This window comes from Melospiza georgiana, chromosome 1, assembly GCF_028018845.1.
Source record: "Melospiza georgiana isolate bMelGeo1 chromosome 1, bMelGeo1.pri, whole genome shotgun sequence".
Taxonomy (NCBI): Eukaryota; Metazoa; Chordata; class Aves; order Passeriformes; family Passerellidae; genus Melospiza; species Melospiza georgiana.
Window position 1 is genome coordinate 118,686,393 of NC_080430.1, and position 20,113 is coordinate 118,706,505.

The 20,113-nt window shown below is 38.4% G+C and overlaps 1 protein-coding gene across 3 annotated transcripts in view; it reads left to right on the forward strand.

Annotated features, from left to right (window-relative positions):
* NKAIN3 (sodium/potassium transporting ATPase interacting 3) overlaps positions 1-20,113 on the forward strand; it is a 341,381-nt gene that overhangs the window by 152,450 nt on the left and 168,818 nt on the right. For all 3 annotated transcript variants that reach the window (XM_058039914.1, XM_058039898.1, XM_058039907.1), the window contains exons 2-3: positions 4,796-4,933; positions 14,077-14,157. In XM_058039914.1, the coding sequence (XP_057895897.1) occupies positions 4,796-4,933; positions 14,077-14,157 (219 nt within the window). The remainder of the gene's footprint in view (positions 1-4,795; positions 4,934-14,076; positions 14,158-20,113) is intronic.

The following is a 20,113-nucleotide window of genomic DNA, read 5'->3' on the forward strand; positions in this document are numbered from 1 at the left end:
TCTGGTGTCTCATCACTCAGACAGCTTCTGATATATATTTTGAAGTATGATAGGACCTGAGAATTTAGAGGAGGGGTTTAATTTACAGGCCATGCTGATGAATCCTTCTCTCAAAAACATTTTTTGATTTCTCTGTTGATGAGGAATATTTTGGTGATTTCCCTCTGCAGATCCGATGCAGCGTTGCCTTTTATTTAGCTACTCCTTTGCCTTAAACTTCTTGTAAAACATTTATGCTACAGTTGCTACTATTTTTGCTACTATTTTACCACAGTTGCTACATTTATGCTAGTTATGCTACTATTTTTCTGTTCAGGAGGTGCCAATTGTGCTGCACATGTGGTTGACCTCTCTAGGCGAGGAAGCTCAGAATTCAGATCAGTTCACCTGAAGTTTTTGCTGCTCTTAATAAAAAAGGGCTTGAGCATGGCTGGAAGAGAGAGTTCACCCTGAGTGACTTCATTGAAGCCCCATCTTGCAGCTTAGTGCCTTCTCCTTGTGCTCTGCAGGAAGTGGGAAATGGGGAATGTTTGGAAACAAAGAGGTAAAAACCCAAGACTTCATTAAGTGAAGTGCTGCAGTCCCACTAGAGCATTTTACTGCTAGTCCTGGTCTCCTGAGTCCTGCACTTTGCATTACAAGATTGTCAGTGGTGATGATGGCTAAATAACAAAGCGCTCCCTTGCCAGCAGTAACAAGAAATATCATGCATCCTTTTCCAAGTGTTGTTATGATAAGAAAATGTTATTTCCCATCAACTCTGATAGGTCTTTATAAGTTCTCATGATAGTATTTCACTCAATTTGACATAGCTTTCATTATAAACATTCATCTAATATCGAAGTTGCTGAAACAAATTCTCCTCTTTTATTTGCAAGAAATGTTTGGGGTTTCATTCCACTTCTGTGTTACTCATTTAAAAAAGTATCAAACACCAATTTATTATGGACAGTCCCAAACTTTGTTGTTCTGGTTGTCACAAGCAGTGGAGGTGCTGCCTCTCCCAACTTAGTAGGGAACTGATATGACAGTAAACCCCAGAGGACCTCAATGTATGCTCACATTGAGCATACCCAGCTGCAGCCTTGAGCTCCTCTCCCCTACTAAATTTATTGTCTGTCTTCTAGCAATGGAAGAAGTTGAGCCAGCTAATTTTGGGAACCTCTCCCTTCCCTTTAGGTTTCAGTTTTTTAGGTTGTTTTCAGAAGAATCTGAAAATGGTGAAGAAATTATAAATTAATGTGGGAAAATTTCTTGTTGAGAAAAACAGCCTCCTTATAATCAAAATGTTTCTGGTGTAACATTTTGAAGTACTCACATGCACCTAACTCTAAGTGAAAGCGTCTTTCACAGAATCTAGGCTAGTTTGGTGGCCAATGATGGACACAGAGATTTTGGATTTGAGCAAACATCAACAGTATGGACTCTTCATATCTGTGCAAGACCAGCCTGTAAATGTTCACAGGTGCCTTTTCCTCCCCTTTATTCTGATGATTTCTATCAAATCAATTACCTGAATCATGGCCTATATTAGTGATTGCTTTTTCATTTGCACAGAGCTAAAATCTTTGTGTCCTTCACTGCTTCTTGGGGGCTCTACTAGACATGAGAGCAGCAGCACTCAGATGTCTCCTCTATTCAGTCCAGAATGCTCATATGGTATAAAGAAAACAGATCTTAATATGTTTCCTCTGCCATGATAATGAATTATTAGCTTTTTAACTTCTGCCTGTGTTGCCTGCAAGGTGTTATAATTTAGAAGAGAGTAGCAATTTGAGGAGGAAAGACATGCCTCCTACCTCTTTCTTTTCTTTAGATTCTCCTTGGCGCCCACACCACCTCTGCTAATGTGTTCTGTGGGCTTTGGGGATGAGACAAATTACTCTGTGTTGGTGACAAGAGCAGGATAAATGAGACTTAGCTGTGCAGGAAGAACTCTCTGCATAGCCTGATGGTGAAAGCACTTCTTAGTGGGGAAGGAATGGTACTGTATGTTGGCAGCCTGCTTCCAGGGCTCCTTCAGTGGTTTCATGCTGTCACTGTATATAAAATAAAGAGTGAGCCCTGCAGGCAAGAAACATGAGCAACTCTCCCAGTTTTGTACAAGTGCCATAGGCAATAGACTGTACCCTCATGTTTCTACTTGCTCTCTTTTTGACTTGTGAAATACGAATTTTTATTTTTTGCCTGTGACACAGCTTCAAAGAGAAACTCTTTCCCTCAGTATCCTAATGCAAAGGAAGTGGGAGGAGAAGGATGAATAACTCAGTAGGCAGCAGGAGAGGAAATTGAACTTTATTTCTCTGTGTTTGTGGTGGATGCCTTAACCACAGTAATCCATGGAAAGACTAATAATTTGGGTTTTTTTAAATGTGTAACTCTGTGTATGATATATATGTGTATGCTTATCTTTAGGAATATAGTGTGGCCATTGAAGTATTTTGTGGGACCCCAGACCTGCCTGATGGATGTACTCAGAATTTGCTTGGCAGATATCAGGGAGATGCACATGAAGGCAAACTTTTTATCTGATCCAGTTTAGGCATGAGCTGAACACCAAGCCTTTTAGCATGAGTCTGGTGGCAAAGTGCAGTGGTTGTGTTCATTTATGTTCCAGTATTACATTTTTCAGGCATTTTAGGTGATGATCTGAAAATTTATCAGGGGTCAGTTTAAGAATGGAAAGACACCAAACAGCTTCATTCATATCTGTGCTGCAGGCTTTTGTCTTTCACATAGCTCTAGGTGTTTCCAAGCTACATAAAATGCATGATGGCATCCATGACTCACCAGTGTGAATTTCCTCAGTACCCACTCTGGGCAAGCTCTCTGCTCCTGACACCAGCACGTTCTCCTGCCTGGGAAGGTAGCCATCCCCTAACATTGTGGATGTTAGTGAGCCATTAAAGTTTTCTGTCACATTAACCAGGGTTATTGTGACCAGTGGCCTTCCCAAAGAGAGAGAAACCCATGGCCAAGGGTTGTTTTGAGTAGGTAAGGGTATAGTTTGCACACAGCTGCCCTATTTCAGAGCCAAGGACACTTTAATGGAGGCCATGCTAAGCCAGCTGCCTTCAGTGCTGGGAGTGTGATGGGACACAAACAATTTATTGGGGCAGGTGAAGACCAGAGATGCAGGAGGGTTTCAGTGAATGCCAGCACAGAGGTGACTCTAAGCAAATCCTTGTCTGATTTGACAGCTCCATCTTCTTCTTGCTTGCTAATGTCAGGGCTTCAGGAAGACACATTGTCTCTGAAATCTGGTGGTCTCTGAAATTTTTTAGTTGTTTTGCTGACCCAGAAGATTTCCACTTGTAATGGGGATGAAAAAGTCTCTGGCTGTGGTCATGGATTTCATAAATGCTTTCCTATGTGATACAGGACTCTCAGCATGTTGTTGCCAGGCCATAAAGTATAAGTTCTGACTGTGCCAAAGAGCTCTCAAAACTCTTTATTTACCATTCTGCACATGGTATTTGGGGCACCCTTGTATTGTACTGTGTGATTTTTCATTTATCTATGCTGGGTTAGATGTTTAGCTGATAAAAGTCAGCTATATAAAACTTCACTGATTGCAAAGGAGCTGCATCAAGTTGATGATCCATCCCGCTTTTATTAATTTCATTGTTTAGATTTATCATATTTATTAAGCTCAGCATAGAGAATATGGTTTTCATGTTGGCTGTAATGGAGGGGTTTTGTACAGAAAAAATGGATTCTGATCTCAGTGACACCTAGCCTCATCTTGCAGGTGAAGATTGAATCTGGCCATAATGTGTAAAATGAAATGGTTTATGTGAAATACCCACATATGATAATACTTTGGTTGGTATACATAGAGCCATGCTTGCTCCATCTGTCTCAGTTATAAATATTGTAAGTGCACATTTCAGTAAATTTTAGGGTTTGTAACAATGTACTAAAATCAAGTAGATGTTAATAAATTCTAGCAAGCACAGAAATTCAGTTGTTTCTCAGTAGGTTTCTATTTAGCTGCTCAATATTATCTTGCTACAGCTGCAAAAAATATTGAACTGAGTTTAAACTCCAACAAAAATGCTGCTAAGAAAGTTGATTTTCTATGTTTAGAACAGTGAATTGGATTGTCAAAAATGAGTAGCAAATGTGTTTGCAGAGGAATTTTATATCTGCCTTTTTTGTTTTTCCTTTTTGTCTAATGTTCAGAAGTGCAGAATTACCTAAGAACCACATGCTGATGCAAAGATAAAGGCTGATGCTTCTTAGTTTCCTCCTTTTCCACACCCAACTAATTCCAGACCCAAAATGCCATGAGGACAGTGGGAGGAGAGCTATTGGGATGCCACCATTCCCTTCTGATTTGTAGTTGCCCAAAAGTAAAGTAGCAGCTTTTGAAGAGCACAGATGGCTCGTTTGGCTGCTGGTTTTGAAGCAGTTTGCTCTGAGGTCTTCCAACATTTTCTACTGCCTCTCACCCCCTGAGCCTACATCTGTGCCTCAGGAGCTTCCAGCAGTCTCCCTTAATTCCTGCATTAGGGATCCCCTGGGATCACAGTTGCCGTATCTGGGCCTGCTCTGCCCCTTTGGGCTTTCAGGAACAGATTGAGGAACCTGCACTTGAGTCTTGTTAGGAGCAAATCTAAGAAAACAAAGACATGGGGAAGGGAGGGAACGTGATGCTGTTTCAGAAGCAATAGCAAGGTTTGCATGGCTTTGCTCTCTCACTGGTGAAGCCTGGTGCAAATAAGAAAATATCAAATGTTCTGGTCAACCCATAATTAAAAAGTGGATGTTCTGTTTATGTGTTTTCTTACAGCTGGCAGCATTAGAGAGACAAATCTTTGACTTCCTGGGTTTCCAGTGGGCTCCCATCCTTGGCAATTTCCTACAAATAATAGTTGTCATTTTGGGTTTATTTGGAACCATCCAGTTTAGGCCTCGATATATAGTCGTGGTAAGTCTCATTTATTATATATCTTTATGTTTTTTGCCATAAAACCTGTCATATTACAAAGCAGAATTTTCTTGGTTTCAAAACACCAGATGGTATTTCTGTAGAAACTGTACAGGTCTCCATGTCTTTTTGCAAATTTAGGACTACTAAGTGAATTTTTTTGAGATTTTGGACATTATCAAAAACAGGTAACATGGAGAAAGTGCTGCCAAAAACATGACTATGGTACAAGTCAATTAGACTATGTAAATAAATAAGTAAAGTAAAAACTGTTCTTCTTTCTGTAACAGAATTAATGGCGATAATAAAAAAAATTGCAATGGCTAAGTTATATTTGACTGCATCTTTCTCTTAAGCAGAGAGGAGCAGTGATTGTAGAAATTTCTTTAGTCCTGTGATCCACGGGTTGCAAAGTCTCCTTCTCACTTACATGTAATTTTGCCAAGACCTGTATTTATGGCTTTGACCCTAAATTATTGTATATTCTCTCTGATGCTTGTAACTTGAAGCTTCTCAGTTTTTTTTTCCCATGTTCTCAAAATATCCAGGAATAAAAAGAAATTTCAAAGGTGTGAAGTAAACTGCCAACAAAAAAAAATCTCTGTTCCTCCCCCACATTCATTTTTGAATGTAAGAATATTATGTCTTCACCTGGTAATGGCTGTATTTGGAACATTTTGGTTGTGTTGTCAGTAATGGATTTTAAGAGGCTAAAGTTATCTTTTTCCTCACAAAGGAATGAAATAAATATCTGCTGGGGAGAACTTGTTAAACAAATACTTTAAAAGCTTCATGTTTTCTAGTCCAGCCTGGAATCCTGTAATTCTTTGTCATGTCTTAAAAGAAAAAGTGAACAAAAGTGCATCCAAGATTGCACTCATGTTAGCTAAGCTTACAAGCAGACTATAATTAATTGAAAATGGATTGATATAAAAACCAGCACTTTTATCTGTTATCTGTGGTTGAAGAGCTGGGCATCCATGAATTGATGATTCACCTTTCTGCTTCATTCTCTCCATTTTATGCATAAGAAGCGAGTGTAAGCATCTGTAAAATTATGTGGGAAATTCATGTCTGAAGTGCAACACTACAAAATTCCTTGCCCCTCAGGTTCCTCACTGCTGTTCAATGATGCAAGCTCTGTTTAAATTTTCAAATGAACTGCAACAGATGTTGACTGTTTCTATATCTTTTCCAATGCAATTGAACATTTTAGGCTGTGCAAAAGTTGTTTTAAAGTAGAGGTAGAAAACTCATAATTAAAGAAAGAAACACATCCCTGCAAGGTACTTTATGCTGCTTTAAATGAACTCCTATTCTGATTCATCTTTACTCATATATTTAGGAGCTCTAGCTCTGGCAGGTGCCAATTCTCATTACTGGGGGAGATCAAGGCTTTAGAGCCCAGCTGGTCAGAGTACAGTGCTAATAATGCCAGAGGTCACAGGTTTGATCCCTGTGTGGGCCATTCACTTAAGAGCTGGACTTGATGATTCCTGTTGGTCCCTTCCAGCTCAGAATGTTCTGTGATTACCCATTTCTTCATCCCATCACCACCTCTCTGAGTGATCTGTGATTATATCCTTACTAACGTAGGGTTTACAGGGAAGTAGGAGTAGTTTGAGTCAAATCCTGAAGTCTGAAGGGAATCTGTAACATGAGGTGTCTGTAACTGACCTCAAACTCAAAGCCAGCAGAATAGGGTGGCTGTCACATCCTCTTGTTCCCACTGTCCCCTGACTGAACACTTCCCCAGATCCTCTCCCCCACTTCTGGCAGGAGTTAACTGGATCTGTCAGTAAGTCAGTTCCATTTCTTAGCTGTCAGAAAACCAACCTAGCAAAAAGTGGAGATTTTTTTGCTAAACTGATGACCTGAATTCTTTCTGTGAGGTTCCAATGGTTGCCAAGGTTGGCGTAAGGCAGGGATTGGGACTGCATGTTTATGAACAGCAATGTGGAGGTGGAGAAGAAAGGAGGAGTTTCAAGGTTTCTCTTGTTGCTAGCTCCAAACTTGTCAGTTCAGCCTCATGCCTGGCCTCGCCCCCAGGTTGAATTCAGTGAATACCTCGAGCCAGCATAAGCAAAACTCCCTTTGCTCAGCTGCTACTTCAGTCCCTGTGCTGTTCCTCTCTTTGCACCAGCACAGGTACCAGTTCAGCCACTTGGTAACTGTCAAACCAGAACAGATCCAGGTTAAAAGCAGATATTTTCTTTACTGGTGTTAATTTAAATGTGGGTGAGCTCTTTAATGTGCTTTGCTTGTTCCAGGAGATGGGAGAGAAGAAATAGGAGGAAGTAGCCAGAGGAAGGAGAAAAGTGCACGGAGCCTTTCCACAGCAGTGCAGGGTCACAACCAGCTTTAAGTTCTTGTTGAGCATAGCCTGAGGATCTTCCAGTCTAGATCAACACATGCTCCCCAGAAGCTGGGCTTCCTAGGGCTCTGCCAACCACAGTTCAGCTTTGTCCACTGTCCCCAGAAGCTCCAGAAGGAGTCAGTGGTACTCACAGTAAAGACCCCTACCAGTGCCAGCTGCATACTGGCTGTATTCACTAAGGCAAAAAGTGACGGCCTACCTGTAAACATTTACTGCTGACTTTAAAGTCTGTTTAATGCAAATCTTCAGCAGTCTCCTGAATTTCAGTATTAAACACAATGAGGAGAGATTCTTACCAAGGCTCTGAGTAGTGAATTAGGCTTCAAATTTATGGAGAAGATTCATGGCCCTCCATGTTCATAGGTCCACTTTCAACCACATCTAAATCTCTGGATTTGTTAGTGGTTTGCATCCCAAGAATTTGGTACTGTGTCTGTGGCTGAAGAAGTATTTTGAGTCATGCTTTTATGTACTCTTATGTACTTTTCTGATTTCGATTAAATTTAATCCAGTTTAACTGGAAAAGTAACTAATTTCTTCAAGAAAATTATGCTTAGTGTCCATTGTCTTTTCCAGAAGACTTCCCTTGAAATCAGCTTCACTAATGCAGATGATCCCATCAAAATATTAAAAAAATATTAAAAACCTGAAGTAAAGAGAGAATCATGTCAGATACAATGGTTTACTTCTGTAAACTGTCTTCACAAAATTAATCTGGCATGTGTGGACACAAATTGTCCTCATGATAATCTGTCATGCTCTGATGGTGATCCTGACTTCAGCTGACCAGCTCTAGAGCCATTGTTTAACCACAAGAGAATGTTTTTCATCTATCTTGTGTGCAGTGAAGTCTGGTCTGTGCCTGAAGGTTTCCCTGATAAGTGAAGTTACACAAAAGCTTTCACTTTGTCATCTTATGCTGCATGTGTCATGTTCAATCTCCTCAAATTTTGAAATATGTAAGGAATGGGAAAGTAAGTGAATAAATGTAATACGTGTAGGGCCATAATTTGAAGCACAGCTATACTGCAGTCAAATATGAAAGTGCTTCTGCAGGCACAATTGAGCAGGCTTTTGTTGCAGGTACATAGAGCCAAGAGGTTCAGTGAGGGCTGCAATAGGAACTGATAAAAACAATAGCAGTTGCATGCTTCTGACTCTTCCACTGCCATTGAACTCAGTATGGCCAGTTTATCACTAGGATTTAGTGACTACATAAGCTGCACCATAAATATAGTCATTGTAGATTAAAAGTCTGAATAAAGAAATTAGTTTGAGCGATATAAAATTTGTCATCAGAGCTTTCTACCAAAAAAAAAAGTCTCACTATCTAAGAGCTGCCATGCAGTGCCTGATACATGAGGCATCTCTGTTGAATTGAATTGTTATTCCAAGTAGTTAAAGATAGTGGTTCATGTTCACTGTATATAGTCCCTCAGATAGAGGACTATATGGGTGGTGATTTTGAAATAAATTCGGAATTTCACTTGCTCATACTTAAAATACCAAGTCCTCAGAGCTTAGGAAACAGAGAGAAGGAGTGATAACATTGACTCCAAGTGTCCTAATTAGTTTAAATCCAATAATTATTTCTAATAGGTTCTGTATTAATTAGTAATTTAGATAAATGTTGTGAACAATTTGTCCTGTCACTAAGCGGATGTGCTATTTTCAGTATTTGAATATTTTGTGACTGAATTAAATCTGTGCAAAGTTCCCAGGGGGTATAAAAGTGCAGAGCTGATTCCTAATTTTCCCACATTAGCTCATTTGAAACTTACCCAAACATTTGCAAAGAAGAAAGAAACAGCTGAATTTCAGTTGTTACTATGCTGTTACACTCTTGTCATGAAGCTCCAGAGCTCTGCTGTGATCTGTTTCCTTGCTCATGCTTTTCCTTTCTTAACAGATCTTGCTATCACCAGCAAGATTTTCAGGCTGTTAAAATTGATTAATAATGATGACAGGATACTTGTTAAAGCTGGGGATCTTCTCCCTCTGCTACTTCTGATATTGGACTTCAGAAGGCTTCTGAATGATGAGTCACATAGCTAAAATTGCAAAAGCCAGGCTCAAAGCTGAAAGAAAAGTTAATAAATAGTGAGGGATGGAAATAATACATGTAAATAGGGAGAATCTATGGTGGAAATATCTTCTTTACTTGCCTTAATGTATTCCATTAAATAATATGATATTTAGGCAATGGATATAGTTGAAAAGGCAGGAAAGAGTTTCTTAAAAAAAAACCCAAACAAATAAAAAACCAGGACAGCAGAAGAAAGGCTGTTCAGGACACTTAATTCAGTATTCAAGCAAATGTTATACAGACAGTGAAAACACATGTGAAATATTTAGGCTTCCAACATTACTTGTTGAATTATCCTTCCTAGTAAGTCCTGTGTTGTTACTGCTCCATCATGCTGATTTATGTCACTTCCCTGGCCATCTTTCATAAATATGGCTAATAAGGCTCTGCAAGTACTGATGCCAGGTAATACAGGGGGATGATTTGACAACTCAGTGCTTGCTCCTTTCCCTTGAAGTATCCTCAAGCCAACATTCATTCCCTCTAATGCTATGAATGACACTGTCACAGTAGTTGCTGCACTTCAGATTGAAATGTACTCTTGAGACAGTTTATCCATTAAAGCTAAACTTATCCCACAATCCTTGTAATATTCAAATTCTAAAATTCCCTTTTTTCTTTTCTTTAACCGGTTGTTCTTGTGACATTGTGTCAATCCAATGCAATTGTTTTAACTTAGAAATGTTTGTTTTTCAATGCATCTCTGCATTGGTTTCAATATGATTCTAGAGTCAAGAGGTTGTAGAGTCAAATCTCACTATTGTAGAGAGGCTGACATTATGAAAGGGGATATTTATTAGATGTTTAACCTGTAAGGTTTAGTGAGTACTCCCTCCAAGTTATTGGTAAGACTTCAAATGCTTCCTCACACCACATAGTATACAATCATTAGTGCAAAAGGCCAAGAGCAAGAAAAAAATGTAGTGCATCATGGGGAGAAATAAGCAAAGATTATGACCTGGTTGGAGGCCCTTCCTCTATAAGGAAACTCTTCCAAAATGTCCAGGTGATTTTTAAGTGGTGCATCATTTCAGATATTAAATAAAAATACCAATTCTTTTTGATTCAACCTGTGTGGAAAATTCCTTTTTCATGCCAGATATGGTGAGGGTTATGACACTGAGGACAGCTGAGCTGGGGTGATCAGGTTGTGGGTGGCCAAAGAATTGCTGGATGTGGGGAAGTGAGAGTGAGCAGACCCAGCAGGATGGACAGGATAATGTTCAGGACACAGAGTGGGAGAGGTTAAATGGCAGGTCAGATCGTGAAACACGTTAGGTGCCTGGGAGGAAAGTGAAACCTGAGGGTCAGTGTGGGCCTGATGTCTCAGACCTTAACCGTTCCTACACTGAGAGAAAATTGCCAGCATGCATGCATGACTTGTCCCTTCACACAGAGGATGGCAATTTGGACTTTTGCTCTGCTAGCAAAAATTAGAAATCTGCATCATGGATGTAAAAGTGACACCTTTTTAATGAGCAGGTGTTAGTGTGATGCCACATAATGAAGTATTGCTTGGTGGTTTGGGGTTTTTTTAACCTAAAAAGTATATACATATAAATTTATTCAATGCATATAGTGTCAGAAAGTATTACAATTTTTCATAAAGAAATACTCGAAATTTTAGAAATGTTGCTTTTAAAGCCCTTCTGTGCAGTCTTACTATGATTCTTTTATATATTTTCAGTTTTGAACTAGGTAGACACCTACTAATTCTTATATTTTTGCCTCAGTCTCAGTAGAAAGGATAGACATTTGGGGGTTTCTGGTGATCACAGATGTAGAACAGAAACCTGACTTTCAGAAAACAGAAGACAATGGGAAGAGTGAGGCACATGCTACCAAGAAAAAAAGGATTGCTTTTGCTATGAAGGCTGTGCTCAGTAGCTGAGTTTTATCTCTGCCCTCAACCACTGAAACCTATTTTGACACAAAGTGAGTCACTTTAACAAAACCTGTCACATGCTTTGTTTTCCCCTTGCATTCTGGATTCTTGTCTTGAGACCTTGTGGTCTGATTTGCACCAGTGCTGCATGTTCTGCCACAGGGAGCTGAGCACTGAGTTTATAAACTGAGGGTATGACCTCAAGCATTCTGAAAAATGAACTCTTAAGGACCTCAAGTTGGATGCTTATAATGTATGAATACTTCTGAATGTAATCTCTGCATGTATCAGAACATCATTTGCATTCTGAGAGCTGTATCATTCCCTTATAACATAAAATAAATCAGTTAATGTTTGTGCAGCTCTCACACATTACAGCGATGAGCATCTTAGTAAACCTCATGAGGAAATTAATATTCTGTCCTCAGAGCAGGGTCTGAGCCACAAGGAGAAAAGAAGTCTTGAGGTAGCTGTTCATAAAATGTGTTAGGGGAGGTAAAATCTTTTAAAATAAAAATATATCTATGATGATTTTAATAATGTTCGGATTGTATTGCACAGCCACAAAACAGAAAAATTAAGTTGGCATGCATAGCCCAAATTCTGACATTTCCTAATTTTGCCTTCTTGCCTTTGCTGTCTTATAATCTTTCCTGAAGTACCTATAAAACTATGCAAGGAAAGAATTTGCTCCTTGAATATCCAAGACAATAACTTCCCCACTTAAAAAAATTATATAGTACCAATTACTGAATATAATGTAATTGTTATGTTTACAAAGCAAATGGGTCTCAAATTTAGATCTCTGCAGCTCAGTGGGAGTGTAGGAAGAGCTTCTCCATACACAGCAGCTGGGTTTCAAGGTGCACACCTGCTTTGCACCTGCACTTCTCTTTCAGCAATCCTCAGGGTGGAGCAGGAACCGAACTGCTCCTAACTGTGTAAAACAGCATAGCCTGGCCTGGGAAAGCAGGCTCTGCTCTGGCAGTTTCTGCCTGAATAGTACAGCATTGGTGCTGTGGGACAGAATGAGGCCATTAACAGATTTGGCTTGGCCTGGCAGATCAAATAGAATTCCTTTTGTTGTGGTGACAGATTTAGTTCACAGAGAGGTAAAAAAATCTTTCTTAAAAAGGAGAATACTTCCAAATAGTCTAAATTCTGCTTTTTATGTGCAACTGGGATTGTGTGAGTTGTTCATTAATTTTGAACTCTCTGCACGTAATGTTCTAAATATAAATGTTAGAAAATCAGTAGTTGATGATGGCATCAAGTTACTACAAAGTCAACAAATGTAGTAAAAAGTGATATACTCTAGGTTAGTCATATGAATAGTACAGACCTCATATTGCTCACAGACCACAACAGCTTTGTCATTTTTATAATAACCCAGCCTTCAGCTGCCACACTGCCCTTCTCTGTAAGACAGAGGAAACGGCCCAGGAGTGTTACTCTTGTTTTGGTTCTTAGTGACCTACTTCTTGGGCCATTGCCCAACTGCCTACAGACCTCAGAAGAAATTATATTAAAGCAGTTGACCTTTTTGGTGTACAGAAATGGCCACATGCAGGGGGTAGTAATCAAGGGGGAGAAAAAGTTCATCCTCTTTACTTGAACCTTTCATTCTACATGACAGGGAGAGGAATAAAGAGGGGAACAAAACCCAAAACTGCCCAAGGCCCAACTGGTGTCACCTGTGCAATGCATTGTAGTTCAAGATGTGGAGCTTTAATGATTATATTGAAGAAAACAATAGGCACTAATCCTTATCTGGCCACAGCTAAGTAGACTTGCAAAAGCTCTTAGCAGTGGTTTTCTTTCACACTGTGAAGGCTCCAAGTGTGTAAATGTGAAGTAGCAGTGCTGCTGCTGCTCACTGCATTTGTTCCAGAGGATGCAGCTCCAGCATGGCTGCAGGGACACTTGGTCCATCAGGATGAGATTCTCCTGAGATGGAGTGCCTGGGGAGTTCCTTGGGAATAGGGTACAGCTGTATGTCAGAAAACAGTGTATCCATAGAGAAATGGTGCCAGTCTGTTGTGCTGACAGGTAAAATGCAAAAGATGATTTGAAGCAGATTAATTACTGTCCCCCCATTCATGCTGTGAGTGCTGTATGAGTTCAGTATCATGCTGGAGAACCCAGGAGAGGTATGGGTATGTTAAACTGCTAAGTGTGCTTTGTAGAATCCGATTCATGGCAAAAGGCTTGGAGAAGTAGTGAGCTAATTTTAATGTAATAAAGTGTGTTTTACTGTGAAAGATTCTCAAGAGATCAGATTTACACTTTACCTATTTGTTTAAAAAGAAAAAAATCTAGATTACCAGATCAATAGATCTGGGTTTTTTGGTGGTGAGGTTTTTTTCTTGTACCTTTCTTCATGATATTTAAAAATTATTTCATTAATATTTACTTATTTAAGGTATTTTGCTTATCTGAATATTCCTTTAAAAGAGCTAAATTTTTATTTAAAAATGACTCAGAGTTGTCCCAAAACCAGTCAGCATTTTGGACTTAATTGATATCAGTAGGATAGTGTAAAACTGTAAAGAATAAATCTATTTTATTCGTATTTATTTAGTACAGCAATGAATATTGAATTTGTAATTTCCGGAGGTTCTTAGGGGACTTCTGCAGGGGGAGCTCCTTTTCTGAACTCTCTGTTCTTGGCTGTTCCCAGAAGAACAATGCTTATTGATATCAGTTTTTTATTATTGATCTGCTCAGTATGAAGTCGTTTTATCTTAACGTTTTATTTTTCTCTCTTTCTTGCTCTCATGCGGCTTTGTGTTTAGTACACGGTGTGGACTGCCCTGTGGGTCACCTGGAATGTTTTCATTATCTGCTTCTATTTGGAAGTAGGAGGGCTCTCTAAGGTAGGTCACTTACCCTTCTTCAGATTTATGGGAGGGTGTCTCAACAGCAGGACTCTCAGATTTCAGAAGACCGCAGCCACAGAGGGAAAATGTGGTTGTTTGAACATACAATTTGATCTTCAGAGTTTCCCTCCAACAAGAACTGTAATGTTTGAACTTCTCCCTGCTAGTAAATAGCCACAGGTTTGAAGTACATTAATGCAATGAACCTGAATTGCAGTTGCCTTCTGAAGTATCATCCCAAGGTGAGAGGTGGGAAGGTATTCGGTTGTAAATTTGAGGTCCTTTTTGATTGTTGAAAAGCAGGCAGTGTCATTTTGGTTGAATTTTCAAGTGTGTGTAAAAAATGTGAATTTCCAAGGATGCTTTGAAAGAAAATTACTAAGAAGGTTAATGTGATAACTTGCTGAGCAAATTGATCTCACAGTGAGAATGTTAATTCTTTATAAAAAAGAACAAATGGCAAAGGGTGACTTTTGTCACATCTGAATAAAACTTTCCTTTATATGACACTCTAGTGTCTAAAACTAGTGTTTTAGGTCACTAATTCTTCATTCAATCCTCTGATTAGAGTAGAAATGTTTGCTAGAATGGCGCATCAAGAGATGTGCACTCGTTCAAGGGAGCACTTAAGTTAGCATAGGTTATGCTCAGCATTGTATCTGCAGGTGATTTCACACAACACCTGCTGGTTTTTATCCTCCAGTTGGACACAGATGATGCAGATCATGGTTTACCACATTTACCACATTTAAATGATTGCTGGCACAGTATGCCCGTGGCACATGCTGATCCCAGCATTATTAATAGAATAAATGTCACTGTTACTGGTTGTAGATTTAGTGACTTGAACTGCATCACTGTTAATTCATGCAGAGCTTTCAGAGAATGCAGTCCTGTGCAGTGTGCTCTGGGAAGACCCTGCTTGAGCAGGGAGGCTGGACAAGGTGATCCACTGTGGTGTCTTCCAACATGACCCATTCTGTGAATTTTTGTTTACTCCACTCAGAGTGGAACATTTATGAACTATGTACTTGCTAGGATTAAGCTAGGATTCCTAGCTTTTGGTTGACAACAAACAGAAAACTGATGAAACCAATTTAATAAGAAATTTACTCAGTAGAAATTCCATTTTAATTTAACCTTTAGTGATAGGTTCCTTTAGTGATAAAATTTCATAATGAAAAGCTGCAACAGTTTTTTTTTCCTTCAATTATGTAGCTCATGAGAAGTTACAGGCTTGATAAAGAAATTAGTACACTTCATAGAGGATCAAAATAAATTATCCTTATGGTATGTTCTGACTTAAAAATCTATTCGATGAACAGAAGAGCAGCACATAGAAAAGATGAATAGCCAAATAATTGTTCATTCTTATGACACAAAGAGGTTGTATACTTTTATTTAGTTGGGTCACGTCTGTTTTTGTAGTGACTATTATATTTTATGTGTAAGGAATATATTTATCTAAGGGCTTAGGAATTGAAGCAAAGCTTTTAGTCTGACCCTTGAATTTGTTTGCAAGTGATTCTGATCATATGCTCAGTTAAGAGGTTTATAAATCAGCAGGTTTGAATTGAAGTCCTTCATCTTCCGGTTTCACTTGTGTGTTTCACTTTTTGCTCTTCTTAACATGATAATCACAATGCAGAGAAATAGCAGCAAAAATACTACCTGGCCAATGACAAAATTCCCTTTTTTTAGGGTATACTTCAATTAATCTCAACATTTTTGTGGAACTTTTATCTTGTGGTTTATAATTACATTTAAAAGGTGTTTCTCAACAAGGTGATAGACACAAAATTACTACTGTGGAAATTAACTGCTCTTGTATAAATTATGCCAAAGGTGTGAGTATTGAGACCAACTTAGCAATGATAGAATTAAGAAACTTTTTCAGTACATCACAGAATTTTTGGTCTATTTATTTGTCTTTCTGAAAATTTTGCTAGACATGATGAGGCCATGAAGAGACTAAGGTCTTTTTGCTCCATATGCTTAAAATACTGGGTACTTATTATTTGGTTAATATGTCACACCAAATTTAATTGGTACCTATATTTTATCCAAGATGCTAGTTGAAAAAATTAATTATTTCCTCCATTAATATGTTCGTGTGTTGTCATACATGATAGAAAGTGCTGTTATCAGAGTACATTAGTGTGGTTGGGAAATCAAACACCATAATAAGATTTCCAAGTATGGTTGTTTATTCAGCATTGAAATCTCGGCAGGCAATAGTCACTTTTTTTTCCTTCCTATTGTTCTCTTTTTCCATTAAAGAAAGAAAAAGAAACTATCTCTGAAATGAATACAAATTGATTACAATTTTAACCTTCTGTTGACATTCTATCAGGGAAAATTGTGATGCTGTCTGGCAGGTGACTGATTTCTGTTGGCTTGTTTGTTTTAAGCAGTACCATGTTTGCATTTGCTCTGACCAGAATGAGTTAGCTCTTGGTGGTGTCCCATGAGTCCATTAAGTCTTCAATCATGAATGCTTCTGAAAATCCAAATTCATACAATAATAAATGGTAATTTTAATTCAATATCTGCCCATGGAGCATGCATACAATGCAGACAGACTTTTCAAATGGCATAGAAGAATCTACCACTACTGAAATTTTGTTTAGATCTTGTTTCTAAAGTGGGGAGGAGGATCTCCTTTGAATATTCACTGTTTGAATTCTGCCAGGAAGTTCCACTGCAGGTAATGAAAAATTTGAATGAGAATAAGAAGGACATAGGTAATGTGGGCCTGTTTACTGTGAAAGTTTGAAACAGAAACATTTTCCCTTCAATTACCTTTAATTATAATTTTCTCGATAAACTGAACACCCTCCACACTATGGTGATTAAGGCAGTCTCCTGGGAAAAGGATGATATAGATTCAAGTCATCTTGGGTACAAAAGGGAAATAAACACAGCTCTCCCACAGCTGCTGTTGTCAGTAGAAATCTAATGACAACTGTTTCCCCTTTAACTGCCTTATAAACAACATAGAGGTCAAGATCCTTCTTCACTTACGTTACAGATGCACAAATAAAATTGTAATGCTTTTCTCAGGGCTGAAGAAATTGTATTTGATCAGAAATAAAATAAATATATCTATATACACCCTTTTTATTAGTATTCTTTTTTTTCTGATTTTAGCAGCAGTGAAACTACCCATATGAAGTAAATGAATTTTGCCTGTCTTTTTTCATTTACTACTTTTCTGAAATTGGAAACATAATTTTTAGTGTTAACCATTCCATATGAGAGAAACAAAGCTGTTATTATAACATGACCTTTTAATTCTTCGCTGCAGGATGGCAGTTTGCGACATCCATACATAAGCTCATTAATTGTTTTGATCTCATTTTTCTTGAAATGAAATTAAGTTCTAATTGTCACATTCCAGAGTATAGGCATTAAAGCACCTAGACAAAAACACAGACTGTTTTCCTGAAGTTTTGTATGTGCTTAAATATGGACCCCATAATTTCTAATGTGTGTAAGCCAGCCCTCCATCTGCAGCAATATATGGTGTTCTGTACTCCTGTACAAAGGAGTCTTCATCTGTTTAGAGTGTACAGTTATTAATTCTCTTTTTACATCCCTCAAATATTTCAGATCCAGTATGAAAATAGCTATTTTCATTTGTATTTATCATATGCTATTCCAAAATTTTTTTAGACCATTTTTATACTGCTTTTGTATTTGTGAGTTACTGGCATTTCTTTCCATGTATTAAAGCCTTTATTTGGTAAATGTATAGCAGCATTGTGGTATTGTGTACTCCTTTCCTGTTGTTTCATATGCCTTACCTATGCAGCTGGGGAACATTGATGAGCTCTTTTCTTTTTCAAGGATATTTCTGTTTGTCCTGCATGGCTTTTCCATGGCATGCTTCTTTGCTGTGTACCGTGCCTCATTCTGGATTTAAGTTTTGCTCTCAAAATTGAGCTGTGTGTCAACTGACTCTTCTAATTTTTTTGGCCAAGGATTTGCCTGACACACAGTAATATATTCTGTAGGAAAATATTTCTAAACAGCTTATGTTTCTTACCTTGTCCTTAGTTTTACATATTGAGTGAATGTGAGCTCTCTGATCTGCCTGTGGCACCAGCTTCATTAACCTTTCCCCTGAAACCAAAGGAAGTTTTGCTTATGTAATTTAATGAAACACTACTTTTTCATGTGTTTTTTTCCTAGAAATATTTACTTTGGTCAATGGATGATCAAAGTTTGTAGGGCTCCCGTCCAGCTTTATTAAGCTGGAGACAGAACTGTAGGCCAAATTATTGGATGGATCTGTAGTTGGAGGATAGAATTATCTGACAAAATTAATGATTTCTTCCATCTGAGGAAAAAATGGACTAATAATTTACTTATTAAAATGCTGATGGACTGGAAACCCAGTGCTCTTTTCCAAACAAAATGTTGTATGTCAGAATGAAAGTTAATTATGTGAACTATATACTGGCTACTTGTGAAATCAAATTTATTCCATCTGGTGCATGTCAGTCAATCCTTAATTGTTCTGCAATTATATCTAATCATCTCAAATGGAGTAAGTTAAACTCAGAGCCAATGCTAATTTGTATTAATAGAGATGTTATGGTGTATGCTTGGGCTTGTGTCTTTATTTTTAATGTGAAATGAGAGCATTGGTTGAATTTACAGTAGCAATATGAAAGAAAAGGTGATTCTCTTTCTAACTTGTGCTGATGTAAGTGACAAAACAGACACCATTATTTTGGTTTAATTATTGTCTTAATTAGCTCCATAGAATTACCCACTCCAAAAAGCTCAGGGACAAAGTTGGCGGCATCCATAAAACCAATATGGAAAATCAAAAGATGGAGGATAAAGGACTTCCTTAGTCTAAGCAGAGGATAGGTCATTGTGCATCTACTCACATGTAAGTGACTTTTATGTGGAGGAAGGGTTTTTCATATCCACTGGGAAGAAGAGCAATAAATAATTTACTGAGCATGTGGAAAAAAAGATTTTGTTGGAGGTCAGGAGAAGCATTTTAATAATAATGGCACTGAAGAGCTTCATATCTAAAGCTGATATGAAGCCTTAGTAATGGACAACTCTTCTACTGCACTAATTTTGATCTGTAGATACAAGTCTCTGTCAAGATAAAACCCCAAGTGAGTGTCCATGGATGGTTTAGGGTAGGAGTGTTTACATTAAAAAAATTAGTACAAGTTGAAGACTCAAAACCTTATCTTATTTAAGAGTCTTAAACATTTCATCAAGACTTATTCCAGCTGGGGAGCTGGAGGTGTCTCTGGCTTTTGTCCCCAGAGGGTGTGTAGGGGCACAGAAGACAGGAGACCCTGGTGAAGTCTCCTGGGAGGCTGACAGTGAGTTTTGGGTGTGCACAAGGTGGGGTTTTACTGTTCAGCTGTGTGACAACAGGAGGGAGGCAACACTGTCATTGCTGCTCACTCTTGGTAGAGATTAGATCTCTGTTACAGACAAAACTTTTGTGCTGTCTGTTCAATTGATGGATTTTCAGCTGAACACAAATCACTGCCTTCACTGGGAGCAAAGCAAGATGGTAACAGTGCATTTCTTCACTGCTGTACATGCTGTATACATTCATGTACAGCTCAGCTGAGAATTTCTTCCCACACACCTCTTATTCATCATCAGATCCTTTTGATCACCATCTCTCTTGGGAGACTACACACCCTTAACTCCTCATTCTCCTCACTGCTGTGTGTTTGTTTGCTCCAGGTGATGCCATCAGCTGCTACCAGCTGAGGTGTGCACAATGATGGATCATGCACTGGATGTGGTTGTACGCCTTCTGCAATTTCTAGACATTACAAATTACTAATTTTATAGCAGTAGTTAAATATAATCTTTTCTGAACATACGCACTAGTAAAATTCAACTTGCAGAAATTAAACCTGATGAAAAGGTTTGGTTTGTTTCTTTGAGGTTTGGACTCCCT